Source organism: Hypanus sabinus, chromosome 6, assembly GCF_030144855.1.
Source record: "Hypanus sabinus isolate sHypSab1 chromosome 6, sHypSab1.hap1, whole genome shotgun sequence".
Lineage (NCBI taxonomy): Eukaryota > Metazoa > Chordata > Chondrichthyes > Myliobatiformes > Dasyatidae > Hypanus > Hypanus sabinus.
Genome location: NC_082711.1, coordinates 54,870,915 through 54,894,320, shown reverse-complemented (window position 1 = coordinate 54,894,320; position 23,406 = coordinate 54,870,915). Strand labels below are relative to the sequence as shown.

General features: G+C 40.6%; 1 protein-coding gene across 1 annotated transcript in view; it reads left to right on the top strand.

The window, feature by feature from the left end:
* Positions 1 to 23,406, top strand: part of mrc1a (mannose receptor, C type 1a) — a 161,886-nt gene that overhangs the window by 57,301 nt on the left and 81,179 nt on the right. The window contains exons 7-11 of the mRNA XM_059972157.1: positions 3,200 to 3,382; positions 6,993 to 7,150; positions 8,607 to 8,726; positions 20,378 to 20,493; positions 22,533 to 22,684. Coding sequence (XP_059828140.1) covers positions 3,200 to 3,382; positions 6,993 to 7,150; positions 8,607 to 8,726; positions 20,378 to 20,493; positions 22,533 to 22,684 — 729 coding nt within the window. The remainder of the gene's footprint in view (positions 1 to 3,199; positions 3,383 to 6,992; positions 7,151 to 8,606; positions 8,727 to 20,377; positions 20,494 to 22,532; positions 22,685 to 23,406) is intronic.

The window sequence follows — 23,406 nt, the reverse complement described above, 5'->3', positions numbered from 1 at the left end:
CAGTGTTCTGCAGTCTCTGAGAGGATTCTGCGAGGCAGAGGCAGCATATATGAACCTTGTGGCAAAGATACTGGAGGATGGGATGCGAGCTGATGTTTGACTCCATTTCACTAACTAAAGCAGCAAGGGTTATTGAAACATTGAGGCAAATGCGGAGGGTGTCCACTGACTGCCTGCCTTTCAATCGCTGGTGGGATCATTCTGCTGCCGGAGAGGGGAGACTGCCTTTCAATTGCTGGTGGGATCGTTCTGCTGCCGGAGAGGGGAGACTGCCTTTCTATCTTTGGTGGGATCGCTCTTCTGCTGGAAAAGGGAGAGGCTTCCCCTGTGCCCAGAGAATGTTACCCATGTTTTCTGCATTTTGGATGTGGATAAGAAGATGGATTGGGCTGTGGACCTTTTATCCAGCCTTAAAGTTTTTTACATTCTGTGTTTTTCATCTCATCTTTCTCATTTTTTTCTGTTTGTGGGAGGGGATTTGCAGAGACCTATTCCATTTTGTTTTTCTTTGTGCATGGAGAGGGGATAATCATGCTGCTGTACTTTTCTTTCTTGATTCAGTAGCTACTTGGAGAAGAATTTCAGAGTTGTATACATTAATAATAAATGAACCTTTGAAGAGCCCTCAATGTGCTCAAGTGCATAGTTGGCTGTGATTGGTGTGTGCGTAGGAGGTCACTTAAACAAATGTACATGTATATTGTTCTAATCAGATCTGATTTTGATTATGGATGTGTTGTTTTTGGACCAGCCTCTCCAATGGTCTTAAGAACCCCTAGATAAAGTTCAAGTTTAAGTATTGAGATTATGTTCTGGTGTTTTTAAATCATCTCCAGTTTTGGCATTACTAGTAGAAACAGGTGAAGTACTCTTAAATCTATGCAGGTTACAGTCAGCAGTGTTTTTTTGAGTAAACATTAAGAGGACATTAAGTTAGTCATCCAAAATTGGTAGATTGTTGGAAGCACTGCATTAGTACAGTCTTCAGTTTTGGGTGGATGGGAAATGAGTAGGCAGAAAACCTTGGGTTGCTTAATTTGGAATATAGTCTCAATTTACCACTTTCAGTTGCTCCTCCATGGTTTTTCCCATTTGCCTGTGGTTGATTGCCTTCAGGTAAAGATCAAGATGAAGAAGGATTGTGTATCAGTGGCACAGGAAGATCAGCAGCATATGCAAGGCAGATACTATGACTTTTTACATACCTACACAGATTGTTCAAAAAATTCAATGACAGGTTGTTCAGGTATTGCTGTTTATGTTCCCAAGTTTCAAGTAGCTATTAAAAAAAAATGATTAGACGAAGTATCAATATTCATTTCTGAGATGGTTGCTATCATTTTAGTCTTGAAATGGGTTGAAGAAGTATGTCCTAATTATGTACTTCCATGCTCTGATTTGATTTTGGTTTCAACTTTCTGAAATGCATTTGACCTTTTGATATTATTTGATTTTTTTAATGGGTATACTTCCTGTCTCTTTGCTTCATCTCTAGCATGGATAGAGGAATGGCTGACAGGCAGGAGGCAGTGAATGGGAATAAAGGAGCCTTTTCTGGTTGGCTGCCAGGGCTAGTGGTATTCCTCAGGAGTCAGTATTGGGACCACAGCTTTTTGTATGTTTGTCACTGACTTCAACAATGGAATTGATGGCTTTGTGGCAAAGATTTCAGATAATACAAAGATAAGTAGAGGGATAGGTAGAGCTGAGGAAGAAATGCGATTACTTCGACAAAGTAGGAAATGGAATACAGAGTTGGGAAACGTATTTTGGTAAAAGGAACACTGGTGTAGACTATGATCTAAATGGGGAAAAGTTTCAAACTTCAGAGATGCAGAGGGTCTTAGGAGTCCTTGTGCAAGACTCCCAGAAGGTTAATTTACAGGTTGAGTCTGTGGTAAAGAAGGCAAATAGAAGGTCTGCATTCATTTCAAGAGGAAAAGAATATAAAAACAAGGAGATAATGCCGACCCTTTGTAAGACATTAGTCAGGCAGCAGTGAGTAGTGTCAACAGTTCTGGGCCCCATATCTCAGAAATGATGTGTTGTTATTGGAGAGAGTCCAAATGAGATTCACGAGGATGATTCTGGGATTGAAGGGGTTAACATATAAGGAACATCTCACATCTTTGGGCTTGTACTCACTGAAATTTAGAAGAATGCAGAAGATCTCCTTGAAACCTGAATGTTGAAATGACTAGATACGGTGGATGTGGAGAGGATGTTTCCTCTGGTGGAGGTATCCAGAACTAGAGGGCACAGCATCAGAATTGAGGGGCAACCATTTAGAACAGTGGTAAGGAGGAACTTTTTAGGCAGAGAGCGATGAATCTGTGGAATGTTCTGCCACAGACAGTGGTGGAGGCCAAGACCATGGGTCTCTTTAAAGTGGAAGTTGATTGTTTCCTGAATGGTCAGGACATCAAAAGATATGGCTAGAAGGCAGGTGTATGGGGTTGAATGGGATCTGGGATCAGCCATGATGGAATGACGTTACAGGCTTAATGGGTAGAATGGCTTAATTCTGTTCCTATGTTTTATGATCAACCTCAGTAAGTAGGACCTTATGTTGGTATGCCAACCACCGTTAAACTTAGCAAGAAGAGGAAGAAGAGGTTCATTTGTTGTTCAGACCAAACATCTGAATGCAGGAGAAATGCGATCTAAGTGACTTTGAACATGGAATGATGTTGGTGCCAAACAAGGTGGTTTGAGTATTGTAAAAACTGCTGATCGCCTGGGATTTTTACTCACAACAGTCTCTAGAATTTATAGAGAATGGTTTGAAAAATAACAAAACGTCCAGTGAGTGGCACTTCTTTTGGCACACTTGTTAATGAGAGAGGTCAGAGGAGAATGGCTGATCTGGCTCGAGCTGACCAGAAAGTGACAGGAACTCAAATAGGCATGTATTGCAACAGAGGTGTGCAGAACACATCAAAACTTGAAGTGGGTGGGCTACAGCAGCAAAAGACCACAAACATGCACACAGTGCCCACTTTATTAAGTACGGGAGGTAGCTAATAAGTGGCTCCTGAGTATACAGTATATTTCAATGTAAAATGGTCAATGATAAAACTTAATAAGGAGAATGCCAAAGAGGAATCAGATATTTAAATAGTTAATTGTATTGTTCTTGTCCTTGAATTTCAGTCATTTGCTGAATCTATGTAATATATGTAATATTGATCTTTTTCAGTAATTACGACACCTGTTTCTTGTCCCAGTGGATGGCAGCCCTATGCCGGTTATTGTTATAGCCTACAAAGAAGTCCCAAGACATGGCAGCAGTCTTTAAGAGCCTGTCGAAAGGAGGAAGGAGATCTAGTTAGCATTCACAATATTGAAGAAGAAGGCTTTATCTTCACTCTCGTTGCAGTTCGTGAGTACCAAATTGCACCCATACATGCACCGGTTCAATTTCTACACAAAATATATATTTGAGAAGAACCACAATCTGTGATATCTCTTTTGTACAAGCCACTCCACCATGGGAGAGGAAAAATTACTGCAGCATTTGGCACTTGGGCACCAGTGGCTCCAGAGTTAGCAATAGCTTAATTTCATAGAAATTGATGCAAAACTGATATCAGAATATTAAAGCTGAGTTCCAAAACAGAAGCTCTCCATCAATCTGCAGTACTCGATGAACTAAATAGTACAAGCTCCACATTGCGTTTGGCTTCTGAGATTTTTCTCACAGGAATTAATTTTAAGAAGTGGAATACAAAGCACAGTTGCTGCGATATTATGCATTTTGCATTATGGATCATAGATGCACTTCTTCCTTGATGTACAGTATCTCTTTCAAATGTTTCTCTGTGGCCCATGCAAGACACTTCAAATTTGGTTTTAGTAACAGTTTAATCTGCAGACGGAATAGACGTGGTCTGAACCATGCAAAAATGATCTCTCATTAATGATTTATTCTTTTATTGCCTGCTGTGAACCAGTTACGTACTTGTCAAAGGAGAGACAATGGTTCTGGAGGCAAGCCAGCTGACTCACAGCTCCGGAAACCTGGGCTTGGTTTTCACCTCTGGCATTGTGCATGTAGACTCTGCGCATTTTTTCCCAGCTGCTGTTTGGGATTTCCCTGGATCCACTGGTTTCTTTCTAGATCCCAAGGACCTGCTGATCTTAAAGTGAACCGGCACCTGTAAAATTACTCGTATGTGGACGGATGTTAGGAGATTTGGAAAAGGGGCAGGGGAAGCATACATTAATGGCCATGTATCAGAGAAGTGGCTATGGAGAAATAAATAGCGGGGTTGAATTGACAGGAATGCTCTGAAAACTGGCAGAGACGTGATGGGCTGAATGCCTTCTCTGTTATAAGGAAATATAATGGAACACTGGCTATGGTATAATAGAGCAAATGGATTCTTACTGTACCATTTTATGGAAGTAGCAGTGCCAAGTAATACACTGAGCATCTGTGTACTCCTCCTGCTGAGCTGATATTAGCAGACTAGTGCAGGCACATGAGGCTGAGAATGGTTTATGAAGCTTGAAGCACTTATAATGTACAACTAGAAAACAGCACTTAATGTCATAAAGACACAGATGGAATGGAAATTTAAATAAATTGCAACATAATACAGAGCTCAGTATAAAGGACAATCAGTGTGACTGGGTTTAAAGCATTCAAAATCCATCCAATGAGGAAAAATTTAAAAAGTGCATGTATGAATTCTTAAAAGCCTGGTTACTGCAGACTGGCAACCTGCCTAGAATCCAATGGGATCCAACTACTTGTGTCACATTTGGGCTGCACCAGATGTTCATTCTGATAAAAGATTCATTAAGCTCAGTGTTGGTCTGTGCTGGCCTGGCTGAAGTCAGGATGATTTGTTTATTTCATTCATTTGTTCTTCTTTTGACTCTATACTTGCTGTTTAGGCCTGAACTCTATCAATAAGATGTCTGAGTTTTTATGTACTCCGTAACAGTCAGCTATGTAAAAATAATATGCTACTATGTCAGGCTTCTTCATCATGACTCATTTTCAGTGAACATAGAACTAATGGCACTGGCTTAGTTTCCAGGATGGCCTTCACACTGACTTCTCTGTCCGTGGCCTCCTTCACAACCAGGGTGAGAACAAATGCCAACAACTCCTCATATTCCTCCTGGGTTGTGAAAAACCCAACATCAAATTCTCCAATTTCAGATAAACTACACACTTTCTGTTCCAGTCGCTCTCCTCCAGGTGCACGCGCCCGCGCGCACACACACACACACACACACACACACACACACACACAAACACTTCTGGCCCAAACATCTCTCCATTCCTCAGCCCCCTATTCTCATTCCAAACACAAGAAAATCTCCAGATGCTAGAAGTCCAAAGTAACACTTGCACACCCCGAGAAGAGTCTTAGCCCCAAACATCAACTGTCCACTCTCTTCCATAGATGCTGCCTGGCCTGCTGATTCCCTACAGTATTTTGTGTGTGTTCCTCCTGTTTCTCATGTTCTTTCTCTCTCCTCTATTGCTTCTATCTGTCTATTGCCTACACACTGCACCCATTTGGTTCCCCATCCCTTTCCCTCTCTCCCTTTTGCTTAATATCCCTTTTTATCTGATCCTTACATCACCTCCTTTTCTTAACAGTTTCCATAATCTGCAGCCCTTTAGTCTCCTCATCACTTCCCAGACTTTGTTGCTATTTCCACCCTCCACTCTTGGATCCATCTATTTCTTGTTGCCTCCTTCCTGCTCACCTTTTATACTATCTCCTACACTCACAGCCCCAATGCAGAATCTTGACCCGAAACATTGACTATCTCTTTGCCTCTGCAGATAAGATGCTAAAACAGCTTATTTTTTGTATGACATGTACACCATGTGTCATGTCCAAAGCCACCAATAGAGGTGGAAGTTTGAGGTCAGAAGATGTGAATCTTTGAGCTAATCACAAGTTGGGTGGAGATTAACGACTTCTATCAAAACCCAGTTGCTGCTTCATCTTCAGTCAGCTCCTAGAGTCACTGCCTACTTTTGCCCAATCCACTTTTTTTGCTAACAATAAAAAACATTTAGCCCATTGAGCCTCAGATGTCTGTCAGAGCAATCCCACTAAATCCATTCATCTACCTGCTTCGGTTTGACTTGTTCTCTCGCACATGGCATACCCTTCACAAATCTCCTAATAAACTTACACTGGGAAAATTTCCATTAATCAAATACTTTTCCAACAGGAATGTCTTAGAAATGTGTGAGAAACTAGACCATCCAGGTAAACTTACAGTCCTGGGGGAAATCTGCAAAGTCCACGTACTACAGGCAGCAATGTTGACTACTATAAGCTCAAGGTACTAGAAGAACTCTACACAAAATAAGATAAGAGAATAGAAAAAGTATAGACCTTAACCCCTAAAGTCCACCATTTAGTACAGAAAAAGGCTGATTAGCCCAGGCACCAGTTCTTTATGGCTCTCAATTGATATATCTTTCATAAATATATCTACTTCCTCTTTAAGTAACCCCAGTGATTCAGTCTCGATAAATCTCCGGAGTTGAGAATTCCAGAGATTCGCCATTCTCTATGCTGGATCACTCATGTGAGCACCAATAACAATGGAGTCATCCAGCATGGAAACAGGCCACTTGGGCAAGTTTGCCCATGACAACAATATGCCTGTCTAAGCTACTCCCATTTGCTCATGTTTGACTCATATCCCTATAAACCCTTCCTATCCATGTAATTCTCTGAATATCTTTTTAAATGTCGTTATACTTAGAAACTATTCTTCCACTGTTTTACAAATCAAAGAACGTTTTCACAGGGGCAGCTAAATATAACCTAAGGCTCTGGAGAAGGAAGGAAGATGTATCTACTGAATCTCATCCATGCACATCCTACTATGCAACATCAATGCCATTAAGAGTTTGTGAAAGAAGGACCTAGACCATATCTCAGGACGTACTCTGCCACTGGAATCAATTCACATCAGTTAAAATCTACCTTGTTTTTCTCTTACAGCATCCATTAATGGAGTATGGCTTGGATTGAATGATCTTAAGATGTCAATGTTGTTTGCATGGTCAGATGACACGCCTGTGACCTTTACTTATTGGGGCTATGGAGAACCAAGTCACCGTAGTAACAGGGATGAAGACTGTGTCATGATGAATGCAACGGTGAGGGCAGCAATGCATTCAGTGTACTTTTCAAATTATAATATTCAAGACTGTATAATTTAGTATACTCTGTCATTTCCTGTACACAGTGTATATGCAATGAACTAATTGTTATTCTGGATCTGATGCAACTCAATAAAAACTACAAAATATATAAAGAGCACAATAATAATAATAAAAATATATAGTAAATATAAATACGTAAGTAGCTACATAGATTGATTATATGTTCACTATGTGACACTAGGCTGTACATAAAGTGACTGACAGGAAATAATAAAGTAGTGATGGAGTTAGTGGGTGGAGATGCTGATCAACCTTACTGCTTGGAGAAAGAGACTGTTTTTGTGTCTGGTGGTCCTGGTGTAGATGCTATGTTGCCTCCACCCTGATGGGAGTGGGACAACAGACTGAGCAGGTTGTGTGGGATCCTTCTTGATTTTACTGGCATGTTTCCTGTAACTTTCGGTACATACGTCCTTGATGGTGGATAGGCTGGTGTCAGTGATGCATTGGGCAGCTTTGACCACCCACCTGCAGAACCTTCCTGTCTGCCCTAATGCAGTTTCCATATGAAGAAAGATGGCACCAGCAACCAATGGCGACATGTTGCAGGCACCTCACAAAGCTACTAGATACCCTTCCTCTTCTAGATATACTCCTGTTCTGTAATCACTGCAACCTGCACCCTGTAAATTCCCTTTTTGAGGATGTACTTTTGAGTCATCTAAATGACCTGGTGCGTTTGCAGTCTCCTGAGGCTTTTGGTAAAATAGACTCAAGAGTGCAGGTACATCTGGGATGCCCATCACTGGAATGGACGCTGAGTCAACGCCTGATGACAGAAGATGAAGCCCTGGTTGGCTCCATTACTGCTTAAGGTGCTTAGAAAGATTAAAATCATCGAGGATGACAGAAGGTTGAGCAGGTGTGCAGTGCCATCTGCCTTTGTTTGACCAGTCTCCCTCTCTTTTTGCTACTACTGTTGGGCGGGAGGGGCAGGAGTCTTGGGTCCCACACTGCCGGATTAGGAAGCAGTTGTTGCTCTGAATGGGCTTCACTCATGGTGCTGAATGGGTTTGGCAGCTGTGGACTCCATTTTGGGGACTCTGCACTTCATGTTTAGCTTTTTTTTAAAACTATTCGCGCTATTTGATCAAGGGTCGTCAGTGATGAACTGTCTCGGCAGCTGTGGCCTGTGACCATTGTCACTCGACTCAGCACTGAACTGGCTCTGTGGCTGTGGCCTGCAGCCACTGGGGTCCTGGACTGACTTCACTTGCTTTAGCACTGAGGTGGCTTCGCGGTTGTGGACTCACTTTTGGGGACTCTTCAGATAATGTCCTGAGTGTATTTCTTTACTTTTTTTGTTGTTTGCACGAGTTCTTTTTTCACACGCTTGACACACACAGTAAAATTTATTATGAATAATGTAATGTATTTGTGTATTTTTCAGAGTGGCAATTGGGCAGATCAGCTTTGTGAAATAGAACAAGAATATGTTTGTAAACGAAAACCACTTTCAAAAAATCCAGGGGTGAAGCTGAATATTCCTGCAGAAGAAGGATGCCAGAAGGTGAGATTAAATGTTAACTGATGCAAGTCAAATCTGGTGCCACTTTAAATATTTGGCCAAATGTCTTCCATTAACTAAGCACATTGATCAGTTTTAGAGAAAAATTAAATAAACAATTCATAACCAACAGAAGGGGCATAATTTAGAATTTCTGCTTTATATTACTGTGTAATCATATTAATTAGACAATGAAAGAAGCATTGGGTAGTGAATTTCAACTATTACAATTAGGACTGAAATATGAAATAACGGGTTTTAAATCAAACCATTCTTTCCTATGTTTAAATCCTGTTTTCCTTCCCTTAAATTCACTCCATGTAATTCTAGACAACCTTCCACTTTTTTTTTAGTAAGTAAACTTTTACATTGGTATTTCAATTTCCTTCCCCCCCCCCCAACAAACTTGCTATTTGCTCCAGTTTACACCAAACTTATTTATCCCCCTACAAAACTGATGGTATATTGTCCAAAGGCAGCTATTCATTTCAGTTTTCAAGGTTAAATCTGTTTAACAGCGGATTATTTGATTGGGTGGCATCTGAGTAGAATTCCACTTTGTTCACTCAAGATGCTTACAAAATTCTTGTCCAGCGTTCACCTCTGGCCAGGTTTCCTTCACTGTACTCTGGATATTTGGAAACTAGCTGGGATCTCTTTAGCTCTTGTCTGAATAAACTCAGTCAATACTTGAATGGAATAGGATGGGTTGGATAAACTCACTGTTGAAAAATGTTGTTTTTTAATATATACTCTATCCATAAAATGTTCAGATATATAATACAGCAGATTCATATGTCAGCATTCATAAGGTGAATCATTCTCTCACTATAAATGTAATCTTTTATCAGTAGCATATTAACTTTTCTTATACATGCATCCTATGAGTAAATAATTTGGGAGGGTTTTCTGTAGAACCCCTCAGTGTGCTATCATAAATAGTTCATAAGCTAATTTTGCTTTGAGACTTTTTACAAAAACGGCAGCTACTTCTGGTGTGTCTCACAGTAGATAGTCCTGCACTTTCAATGTGCTACCTTGTATCATTTAGTCGTGGATAACTTCTTGCTTTGGAAGACCTTAAGAGTCCAGGCAGAACAGAAAGCGTCATTGATCAAGTTGCCAATCTCCAATTACTACCCAAGGTAATGAGATGCATGGATAGGGTGGTTAGTCAAATTATTTAGTAACCATGGAAAGATGTTAAAAACAAGAAGGCATAGAGTTAAAGTAAGAGGAAGGAATTTTAAAATGGATCTGAGGTCTAAGTTATTTTTACATAGAGAGTGATTTATATCTGGAACTCAGGAGGAGTCAGTGGAATCTAATTCAATTATCAAGTTTAGGAGATGTTTACAATACAAATAGGTGCAATAGGTAAGATACAAATAATTAAGGTATAGAAGGACACAGCCCTCAGGTAGGCAAATGTGATTAGTGAAAATGGACAGAAATGTTGGCATGGACATGGAATGTCAAAGGTGCCACGTGCAAATCTACAGTAATAGCTCAATGATTTAGAGTTACAGTTTGTCTCAATATGCTTTTTTTTTGGAAATTGCCCATAATTCCATGATATGCAACTATTCTATCCTGTTTATTCTGCTGTTGAACTAACTGAGAGTGGAATGGGGCTCACTGTTAGTGGACCACGTAATATAAATGTTCCTGGTATCAGCAGATTGACAAGAACCTGTTTAAGATTATTAGCAAAGTGCAGAAAGACTGAAGTAACTTAGAGATCGTAGTCAGGAAAAAATGGACATGTTTACCATACTATTGCTGATAAGATTGCCAGCTGGCTTCTAAGACTAAAATTCATATTTGCCTTTTTGAGAAACTCTCTTGATGTTTTATTAGACATCAAAATTAATTGACCCTAACAGGAAGGATATACTCAGCACTTCATGAACTTACCATAATCTAGGCCATCAAGTAAAGCTATTTTTACTTCTTCTCTATTAAAACTTTAGGGTAAATTACAATAACATTTAGATTGATAGTTCCTTAAGGTATAATTGTTTTCTTGTTGTGTTCTGAAATGAATTTCTAAATTTTATATTTGTAAGTTGGTGCTGCCCAAAACTAATTTATTAAATTTGGTAAAATTTAGTCCTTTACTATCCAGCCCCATAGGTTGAATAAAAGCAAAATAAAATATTGGAACAGCATATGTGGAATTAAAAACAGAGTTAATGATTCAGATCAATGAATATAGCCCTGGGCCCAGCAGTCATTAGTATTCTCATCAATAACCATTTATCATCATAAAGTCAGAAATGGCAAGTTTGATGATGATTCCTCAATATTCAATGATAGTGAGCACCCTTCACTAAATGAAAAGTCTCTACTTGCATGCAGCAAAACCTAGACAACATTCAGGCAATGCTAATAAATGGCAAGTAACATTCACAACACAAAAGTACCAAGCAGTGACCATGTCCAATAAGGAGGAGTCTCACTCCTTCCTCCATGAACAATTGATAGCATTATCATTGCCAAGTCCCTGAGCGTCAGTATCCAGGAGGTAACCAATGATTAGAAACCCAATTGATCCAGCCACATAAGTAAAATGTATTCAAGAGCAGGTCAAAGATCACTTCCTGAAAGCACTAGAAGTTGGACCAGGCACATTTGGTCACAAAACCTACTGATATCTTGAGCTGTTTATTGCATTGCTGGTGAACATGTTGACATAATTACCAATGCAATGTTTCCTTAGAGCATTTCTTGTAGAAGTTAGTTCATTCTGCACACTCTTTAGGTGATATCCCATCTCCCAACTTAAGGCTGGGAGCCTGGTCTCATTAAGTTATTTACACACAGCATTTACTTCAGTCACCCCTTCAACTATAGTACCTAAACCCTACACATGACAACCAGCCTCAGAAGTTTCACCTAAATCCAACCACCTCCTTATCCACCAATCTCCCTGGCTTAGGTCATCTGAGCCGAGCTTCTCCACTCAGCCCAGTTTGACAATCTCCGTGACACAATGGCAGCCAACTCATACTCTGACCTCCCCTTTCAATTCTATGTCCACTCCCTAACTTTCTTTCCACTGTGATATTCTGCACATAAACATCTGAGGTATCCTTAATGAGCTCTTCACTACAGCAACAGATGAAGATTTCTCTTTGCCTTCCTGCACAAAAAGGCCATGTGGATGCACAGCAATCGATTAACACACCACACAGAGTGTTTCATTGACGCAGCTCGAAGAACAGCTGCATCTGCTCCAGTGATCGCTGCTTAGTCCTGCTTTCAGGTCCTTTCTATATGGAGTATACACTTTTGAAAATATAAAGCTACAAGAGGTGGAGGAAAGATCTTCTAATGAAAGCAGGTCAATGGCTATCTGGGAGACAACTGCTTGATGTGCCTCTGCTTTCTTCCTATAAGCCAATTTTTTATCCAAACAGCCAAGGTTCCACTGATCCCATGCCTCATGACTTTCTGGATGAGGCTCTCGTGGGGGACCTTGTCAAATGCCTTGCTAAAATCGATGTAGACCACATCTACTGCCCTACCCTCATCAATTTCTTTTGTTACCTCTTCAAAAAACTTAATTAGGCTTGTGAGACACGACCTTCCTTTTCAAAGCCATGTTGACTATCCTTGAGTAGACTGTAGTTCTCCAAATGCTTGTAGATCCTATCCTTAAGAACCCTTTCTAATAGTTTGCAGGCCACCGACGTAAGACTCGCTGGTCTATAGTTCCCAGGATTCTCCCTATCAACTTTTTTAAACAAGAGATCTACATTTACCATTCTCTAATCCTCCGGCAGCTCCTCTGCAGCCAAAGAGGATTCAAAGATCATAGCTAATGGTCCAGCAATCTCTTCTCTCACTTCCCACAGCAACCTGGAGTATATCACATCCGGCTCTGGGGACTTATCAATCTTGATGTTTTTAAGAAGATCCAACACTACTTCTTCCTTAATCTCCACGTTGTCCAGCACACAGGCCTGTTCTACTTCAATCTCCCCCTGATCAAGGTCCTTTCCACTTGTGAATACTGAAGCAAAGTACTCATTCAGGATCTCGCCAACCTCCTCCACCTCCAGGCACATGTTGCCCTCTTTATCCTTTAGCAGCCCTACCTTCATTCTTGTCATCCTTCTGCTCTTCACATATGCATAGAACACCTTGGAGTTCTCCTTAATCCTACATGCCAAGGCCTTCTCATGCCCCCTTCGAGCTCTCTTAAGTCCTTTCGTAAGCTCCTTCCTAGCTACTGTATATTTCTCATGAGCCTCTCCTGCTTCCTATATCCAACATATGCTTCCTTCTTCCTCTTGACGAGTTGCCTCATGTGTTTCTTCAGTCACGGTTCTCTTTTCCTACCATTGTTTCCTTGTCTCAGTAGGACAAACCTATCCTGAACCCAGCACAAGTGCTCCCTAATCTTCCTCCACATTACTTCTGAGCTTTCACCCTTGAATATCTGTTTCCAATTTAATCTTGCTAGTTCCTGCCTCAGCCCTTCACAGTTAGCCCTTCCCCAGTTAAGCACTTTCCCATTTTGTCTGTTTTTGATCCTTTTTCATAGCTTGCTGAAGCTAAGGGAGTTGTGGTCACTCTCACCAAAATGCTCCCCCACCAAGAGGTCTGCCACCTGACCAGGTTCATTACCCAGAACTAGATCCAGTATAGCCTCTTCTCTTGTCAGCCGGTCCACATACTGTGTCAGGAATCCTTCTTGAACACACCTGACAAATTCAGCCCCATCGATCCCCCTTGCAGTCAGGAGGTGTCAGTCAATATGAGGGAAGTTGAATTCATTCATAACTACAACCATGCATTTTCTGCACCATTTTAAAATCTGCCTGCTTATCTGCTCCTCAGTGTCCCGAGGGCTATCTGGGGTCTACAGACTACTCCCAGCAGAGTGATTGATCCCTTCCTATTTCTGACTTCCACCCAGACTGACTCAGTGGACTCTCCTTCTGCAGTGTCCTCCCTTTCTATAGCCGTGATACTATCCCTGACCAGTAATGCCACTCCCCCCCTCTTTCTACCTCCCATCCTATTCCTTTTAAAACGCTTAAACCCCGGTACCTGCATCAGCCAATCCTGCCCTTCCTCCAGCCAAGTTTCAGTAACGGCCTCAACATCGTAGTTCCATGTACTGATCCTTGCTATAGGCTCATCCCCTTTATTCCTAATACTCCTATTATTGAAATAGACACATTTCTACCCCTCTAACTGGCTACATTTATGATTTGTCCCCTGCCTGTCCTTCCTCACCAACTCAGAACACATAGCATCATGCCTTTGTCCTTCTACCCTAATCTCTGCACTCACATTTTGATTTCCACCCCCCGCCAAACTAGTTTAAACCCTCCCCAACAGCTCTAGCAAACCTGCCCGCCAGGATATTGGTCCCTTTCCAGTTCAGGTGTAGCACGTACTTTTTGTACAGGTCAGACCTTCCCCAGAAGAGATTGCAATGATCCAGAAATTTGAATCCCTGCCCCCTACACCAACTCTTCAGCCATGCGTTCATCTGCCATAACTTCCTGTTCCTACCCTCTCTGTCTTGTGGCACAGGCAGCAATCCCGAGATTACCACCCTCGAGGTCCTGCTTTTTAACTTCTTTCCTAACTCCTTGTATTCCTTCTTCAGGACCTTATCCCAACTCCTACCTATGTCATTGGTCGCCACGTGGACCACGACATCTGGCTGCTCACCCTCTCTCCTGAGAATACCGAGAACTCGATCCGAGATAACACAGACCCTGGCACCAGGGAGGCAACAGACCATCCGGAATTCTCAATCTCTCTCACAGAACCTCTTATCTGTCCCTCTAACTATCAAATCCCCAATCACTACTGCTCTCCTCTTTTCCCTCCTTCCCTTCTGAACTGAGGGTCCAGTCTCAGTGCCAGAGACGCGACAACTAGAACTTCTCCCTGGTAGGTCATCCCCACAAACAGTATACTTATTGTTGATGGGAACAGCCACAGGGGTGCTCTGCTCTTTCTGTCTATTCCCCTTCCCTATCCTGACAGTCACCCAGTTACCTGTCTCCTGACTTTTGGTGTGACTGTCTCCTTGAAACTCTGATCTATTACTGTCTCCACCTCCCGAATGATCTGAAGTTCATCCAGCTCCAGTTCCCTAACTCGGTTTGACAGGAGCTGCAGCTGGATGCACCTTTTGCAGGTGTTGTCATCAGAGACATTTGTGCTGTCCCTGACTTTCCACATCCTACAATCGGAGCACCTGACTGCCCTATCTACTGCCTCCATTACCAACTCCCAAGTTAATTAAATTGATTAAAGAAACTTATCTGGCCTTACCTCACTGGGAACAAGCTCATTCTCGGCCTCTTCTCGCCAAAACCTCTTGAGCCAAAGCCTCAAAGCTCCACTCCTTCACTGGCTCACTCACTCACTGGCCACTCTGCTTGATCTACCCCTCTTTTTATTTGCTTGAGCTTTTCAATTTTCGATTGCCCAATCAACTGCTGGTATATCCTTTCTTCAAATAAAGGGACCTAGAACTATATGTATTACTCTGAAAGCAGTCTCATAAACAATATGTAACCATTATAACAATACTTCCCTATTTCCAAACTCCAACTACTGTGCAATATGGACCAAAATGGGATTTTGTATCTTCATGCTTCACCTGCCAACGAACTTTTTTTTTGTAATTCATGTACAAGAACACCTAGATCCATCATACAATGAACATCTAACATACCGGGCTCAGAGGTTTTTGATATGGGAACAAAAAGGGGATGAAACTGAGGCCTCTGCTGAGGACTGCTTATTTAGAATCTGAGATGAAGATCAAAACAGACACCAAAGAGACAGAAGGGTGGGTGACTGTGGGGAAAGAGGAGTCAGGGGAGGTTCCCACCTGTTTCAGAAGAGCAACAATCATACTTGTGCCCAAGGGAAGCAGGGAAAGCTGCCCCCATGATTATTGCACAGTGGCATTCTCATCTTTTCTGACGAAGGGTTTGAGAGGTTGGTCATGGCTCGAATCAACTCCTGCCAAAGCAAGAACTTGGACCTACTGCATTTTGCCTTTTGCCACAATGGTTCTACAATGGATACAATACGACTGGCTCTCAACTCAGCCTTGGATCACTCGAACAATAGCAAAGCTACACCAGGCTATTGTTTATTGACTACAGCTCAGTGTTGAACACAATCGCTGAGTTCTAATCATCAAGCTCAGAAACCCGAGCATCTGTGCCTCCCTCTGCAAATGGATCCTTGACTTCCTCAATGGGAAACCACAGTCTGTGCAGATAGGAAATAACATCTCCTCCTCACTGACAATCAACTCTGAAGCTCCTCCAGGATGCATGCTTAGCCCACTGCTCTACTCCCCCCACGACTGTATGGCTAGGCAAAGCCCAAAACCCATCCATAAATTTGCCAATGATACAGCTTATTTTAGATGGTGATGAAGAGGAATACAGGAGCAAGATAGATCAGTGTTATGTTTCATAATTCCAGAAATTAATTGAAAGAAAAGGACAGGAGCCTGGGAAAACATGTCTACTTCATTCTACTTTAGTGAGGCACTCAGACATGACACGATGGTGTAACGATGTAGGCCATTCACATACACTGTGCACACTGTCTAACTCATAATGAATTGTGTTAACAACAAAGTATGCTTAATCAAACAATATATATTTACAATATTACTCAAATATTTCTGAATTAATTAAATACCATAACATCAGCTGGTTTAGTGGTGTTGCAGAAACAACCTTGCACTCTGTAACAGTAAGAAGGAGAAACTGATTGTGGATTTCAGGAAGGGGAGTGCAAGGGAACATACAACAGTCGTCAATGAGGAATCAGAAGTAGAAAGGGTGAGCAGTTTCAAGTTCCTGAGTGTCAACATCACTGAGGATCAATTCTGACCCCAGCGTAGTGATGCAATTAAAAGGAGGTATAGCAGTGACTGCAATTAATCAGGAGGAGAAACATGCAAATTTCTACAGATGTAACATAAGACCATTAGATATAGGAGCAGAATTAGGCCATTTGGCTCATAGGGTCTTCTCCATGGCTGATCCAATTCTCCTCTCAACCCCAATCTCCTGCCTTCTTCCACTATCCCTTCATGCCCTGTCCAATCAACAATCTATCAACCTCTGCCTTAGATATACATAGAGATGTGGCTTCCACATCGGCCTGTGGCAAAGTATTCCACAGATTCACCACTCACAGCTTCAGCACATACTTTCTAAGATAAGGGTTCCAAATCTGCTCACAATACTCCAAGTGAGGCCTCACCACTGCTTTATAAAGTCTCAAGATTATATCCTTGCTTTTATTTTCTAGTCCTCTTGAAATGATTGCTAGCATTTGCCTTCCTCACCACAGACTCAATTTGCAAATTAACCATTGGGAGTCCTACACAAAGACTCCCAAGTCCCTTTGCACTTCAGTTTTTTTTTGTATTTTCTCTCCATTTAGAAAATAATCAACCCTTTAATATCCTTTGCTTAAGTGCATGACCATATGCTTCCCGACATTGTATTCCATCTGCTGTTTCTTTGCCGAATCTCATAATCTGTAACCTTTCTACTTCCTCAAAGCTACCTGCCCCTCCAACCATCTTCGTATCATCTGCAAACTTTGCAACAAAGCCATCAATTCCATCATCCAAATCGTTGATATATAATGTCCCAACACAGACCCCTGTGGAACACCACAAGTCACCTGCAGCCAGTCAGAAACGGCTCCATTTATTCCCTTTCTTTGGCTCCTCCCAATCAGCTGCTGCTTTATCCATATACTTCCTGTAATACCAATGGCTCAGCTTGTTCCAGTCTTCTGGAGCCTCGTGTAGCACCTTGTCAAAGGCCTTCTGAAAATCCAAGTACAGAACATCAACCAATTCTACTTTGTCTATCCTGCTTGTTATTTCTTCAAAGAATTCCAAAAAAAAATGTCAAACAAGATTTTCCCTTGAGGAAATCATGCTGACTACAGCCTATTTTATCATGTGCCTCCAAGTACCCTGAAACTTCATCCCCGATAATCAACTCCAACATTATCCCAACCACTGAGATCAGACTAACTTGCCTATACTTTCCTTTCTTCTGCCCCTCTCCCTTCTTGAAAAGTGGAGTAACGTTCACAGTTTTCCAGTCTTCTGGAGTCTTTCCAGAATCTAGTCATTCTTGTAAGATCATTACTAATAATACCTCCACAATCTCTTCAGCAAACACTTTCTAAACTTTGGGATGTACACCATCTGGTCCAGGTGACTTATCTACCTTCAAACCTTTCAGTTTCCCAAGAACCTTCTCTCTAGTTATGTTAACTTCACACACTTCATGAACCAACACCCAGAACTCCTACCATATTGCTAGTGTGAAGACTAATACAAAATATTATTCAGTTTGTCTGGTATTTTGTTTCCCCCCCATTACTACTTCTCCAGCATCATTTTCCAGTGGTTCAATATCCACTCTCACCTCTCTTTTACATTTTATATATCTGAAAAAACTTTTGGTATCCTCTTTAATATTATTGGCTAGCTTCCCACTAATTTTTGCTCTGTTATATGCCCTGTTTTTGGCTTTTATGTTGGCTTTGACTTCTCTTGTTAGCCACGGTTGTGTCGTCTTTTCTTTAGTGTACTACTTCCACTTTGGGATGTATTTATCCCGTGCCAACTGAATTGCTTCCAGAAATTCCAGCCATTGCTGCTCTTCTGTCATCCCTGCCAGTGTTCTTTTCCAATGAATTCTGGCCAAATCTTCTCTCATGCCCTTTATTCCACCGTAATACTGATACATCTGACTTTAGTGTCTCCTCAATCTTCAGAGTGAATTTGATCATATTGTGACTACTTGCCTTAAGTTCTTTAATCAATTCTGGTTTATTGCACAACAGCCAACCGAGAATAGCTGATTCCCTCATGGGCTGAAAAAAGAGTTGTGCTAAAAAGCCATTTCATAGGCAATCTAGGGATTTCCCCTCTTGTAATCCAGCACCAACCTTATTTTCCCAATCAACCTGCATATTGAAGACCCTGTGACTATTGTAACATTGTCTTTTTGGTATGCATTTTCTATCTCTCATTGTAATTTGTTGGCCACATCCTTGCTGCTGTTTGAGGGTGTGTATACAACTCCCATCAGGGTCTTTTTAACACGGAGAAAATTCTAACTGGGCGAATTGCCATCATGTATGGAGGGGCCACTGCACATGATCAGATAAAGCTGCAGGAAGTTATAAAATCAGCCAGCTTCATCATGAACACTTGCCTCCCTGGGCTCAAGGACACGTTCAAAATGTTGGCATCCATCATTAAGGGCTCGTATCACCCAGCACATGCTCTCTTCTCATTGGCAACATCAAGGAGTAGATACAGGAATATCTTCTTCCTCTCCACCATCGGATTTCTGAATGGACAATGAACCCATTCAGAAATCTACTGCAATATTTCCTCCCTCTTTTTGCACTACTTAATCAATTTAATTATTTAATTATTTTATATATTCTATATATACTTAATGTAATTTATAGCTTTTATTATTATGCACTGCTGCCACAAATCAATAAATTTCATTATATATGCCAGTGATATTATAATTGATTTTGATTCTAATTCTGCTGTAATGAGAAATGAGTACATATGCTTAGACATGGCATTATATATAAGTATTTGATACAATGAGAGCGATCATAAAATGCTAAATATCTTGAACACAGCTATAATAATGGTTGGATCCAAAATGTGAAAGATGGATTCTTTGCTGGACTCTGTTTGGAATAATTTGGAACTGGGGTATTTTATATGAAATGAAATATGATTATGGAAGTGAGTTTTGTTCAACACCTTATCAAAAACAAGAAGGTAAACAAAAGCAACTGAGTGTAATCAAAATAAAAGGGACAAATAGAAATCTTGTTCAGTGTCAAAGACAAGATGGCCAGAAAAGCTTGGTTCCATCTTTTTTAACTCTATGACTCTAAACCTATGGGTAGAGCAAAGATTTTTCAGGATGGCAACACTGGAAGAGAAGCACAGGGAATTCAACAGTCATTAAAACATGAAATACTTTCAGCAGATGCTGGAAATCAGAAATAGAACATAAGGGGAAAAGAATACTCTGAAGATCAGGCAGCATCTGTGCCAAGAGTGACAGATTTAATGTTTCATAGCAATGAGTATGTGTCAGATATAACAAATGGAATTGTCTGTTTTGGTATTTCCATAGCTGTCCTTTCAATACTCAGTCTTTGTATGTGAGGCTGTAAGTTATTCATGTGGAGCTTTTCAGAGGCAACAAACTTTGGCTTACCCAACTCATCCACGGGATTTTCAAAGGGTATCACTAGATATCCATCAGCACTAAGATAACTGATGGAAGGAAGCCTCAATAACTCTGGCCAATGAAGCAAATCTAAGAGTTATTGAGTGTCCACTGTTAATCCATAACATGGGAATCAGGTTGGACTTCAAAACATATCTGGCTTTCTGCTGTCACTTTCAATTAGCCAGCTTGTCCACTCATTAGGTTTGCTGTCTGTTTTTTATTCCTCAGTGACTCTAGAAAGCTAATTAGCAGAATTAAACTATGTCTCCTCAAGTTATAACTCCTGTTACTCCTGCACTTCAAAACCCATGTAAAAGACCAGATGTGGATTTTTATTTGCAGGGTTGGAAGAGGTATCATACATTTTGTTATCTGATTGGACAAACAGTAAAGACGTTCAGGGACGCAAATAACATATGTCAAAATCAGGGAGCAACCCTTGTTAATATCCAAGGAAGGTAGGTAACTTTCCATCAGAACTCAGGAGAACTATCATAAAAAATTTAATCTTTCTAATATAATTAACAAATAAACAATGATGTCAGGAAATGTTAATATTGCATTATAGCTATCACAACAAAAGAGGTCCTTTTACTATCATCTATGGATATTTGGATTTAAACACTGCAAGCAATGCTAGCATTTATTGTTTTCATACAGTTCCATCCCCTTCAGGAAGGTCTTAAAGCTGTCCACTTATGTAATAAAGATCCAATCAGCTCCCCTCCACCAATACTATCCTTCGCCTGGTAGAACATGTTGTCACCCTGAACAACTACAAAAAATCAAATTTTTAGCCGGTATTGCTCATATGGGACCATGCCATGCCTTGATTTTCTTTGTTTAAGTGGAACAGCTCTCGTTCCAGTCTTTCTTTGAAATCACGCCCAATGATGATTCCATTGGTGCTGCTTCCCATCACCTTCATAATAACTTCTATTCCTGCTTTCCGAATCACTTGGACCATTGCTGATACCTCTCACTTTTCTGGATCTCTATGTCTCCATGTCAGGAAATAACCTATCCATTGACATTTACTATAAACTCATTGACTGTCACAGCTACAAAGATGACACCCCTTCCCACCTTGTCTCTTATAAGGACACAATCCTTTTCTCTCTGTTTCTCCCTTGCTCCACAATATCAGCTTTCAAAATGAGATCTTCCATTCTAGGACATCCTAAATGTTCTCCTTTCTCAGGAAGTATAGCTTCCATTCTATTGAGATTGATAAAGCCCTCTCTCACATTTCCTCTATTTCCCAGACTTTGCTCTTAAGCCTCTTCCCTGCAAAAAGAATGGAGATTGAGTTCTCATTGTCCTCACCTTTGACCCTCCTTCCACCATGTCTAGCACATCATCCTTTGTCATTGCTACCAATTGCAATGGGATCCCAATGCTAGCCACAACTTCCCTTTCCCGCTTTTTCTGAAAGGATTCTTTCTATGGTCTGCTCGTCCCTCACCAGTAGTTAGATTTTTACACCAGATTCTGACACTTGCAGTCTCTGATTGGCACTCTCTAAATATCACTGATCTCAGGGGACAATTGCCTGTAGTGGTGGGCCTAGAGTCTTGCATAGGCCACAAGAGTAAAGAGATGTCTGATTTATATCTTTGAAGGACATTGTTGAGTCAATTGGAATGTTTATGACAATTTATAGTATCAATGTTACTGTTACAGGGAATAACTTTTTATTCCAAATTTATTTAAATTTCTCAAATGCCACAATGTAATTTAAACTCAAGCCTCTGGAGTAATGGTGTTAATTTCTGTATGCCAACCCAGCTATTTAACCACTTGACTCTGTACTATGCAGCAACTACAGAGTGCTGTGCACTACTTCTAAAGTTTGGTTTTATGAAGGTAATGAATTTCAAAAGCAGTATGCAGCTTGGATTCACAGCCATGTTACTATAGTATATAATTATAACAAAATCATTTCTCTCCTCCCTGTGAAAAAAATTTCAGCTTAAGTGTCTGAATAATATAACACAAATTTGCTCAAATATTCTGGATATTCTTTATTGATATATCCTTATTTGTTCAGTATACACAGTACTGGCAATCCAAACTATTCATCTGAAACTAGTTGTATATGTATAGGTAAAGTTACCAGATGTCCACTGGCAACACTCAAAATGAACAATAAAATGCTATTATTGATTATAGGTAACAAGCAAGAGACATTATATAGACTGAAATGATTTTACAAGTTTTGTGTGAGATCATGGTTTTTCCTCAGGAATATACTGTACAACAAAAGATTGAATTACCCTACAAATACAAAAAACTTCCAATTTTTGACTGTGGAATAAAATTAATGTTAAACTTGCATAGACAAAACAAAAAGCAGGTTATTTCATTTTGTGATGTTCATTCCATGAAGTTCAAGAATTTGACGTTTTTGGAACCAAAAACTTGCTTTTGGAAGATCTTTTCTTGCATAATGCTGGAGACCATATTCATTCTTACTTTACATTCTTCTCCTTTCCAGATATGAACAAGCTTTCCTGACAAGCTTAATTGGTCTACGACCTGAAGCATATTTTTGGATTGGAATAAAATCTGGTGAAGATATTGAAGGGACCTTCATATCTGTAGATCGGAAGAAAGTATCATTTACCCACTGGAACATTAATATGCCAGGTGGGTAATAAGAATCAAGGATCCTAATGTGGCAGCTTGTTAGACATTTTATTTGTTGCTGAAATATGGAAAAAACATAATGGTGCTAATTTTAAATACAAAAGACATAACTTCTGGATCCTTCTAAGTGCTTTGCAAGCCATAATGTGTTTTTAAAGTATGATTACCAGTTACATTGACACAGTGGCTAGGCATAGCTCAAATACCATCTATAAATTTGCTGACAATACAGCCGTTGTTGGTAGAATCTCAGGAGGTGATGAGAGGGCGTACAGGAGTGGGATATGCCAACTAGTGGAGTGCTGCTGCAGCAACAACCTGGCACTCAACGTCAGTAAGACAAAAGAGCTGATTGTGGGCTTCAGGAGGGGTAAGATGAAGGAACACATACCAATCCTCATTAGAGGTATCAGAAATGGAGAGAGTGAGCAGTTTCAAGTTCCTGGGTGTCAAGATCTTTGAGGATCTAACCTGGTCCCAACATATTGATGTAGTTATAAAGGAGGCAAGACGGCAATTATACTTTATTTGAAGGTATTTGGCCTGTCAACAAAAACACTCAAAAACTTCTATAGATATACGATGGAAAACATTCTTACAGGCTGCATCACTGTCTGGTATGGGTGGGGGGTGATGCTACTACACAGGACCAAAAGAAGCTGCAGAGGGTTGTAAATCTAGTCACCTCCATCTTAGGTACTACCCTTCAAGGAGCGGTGACT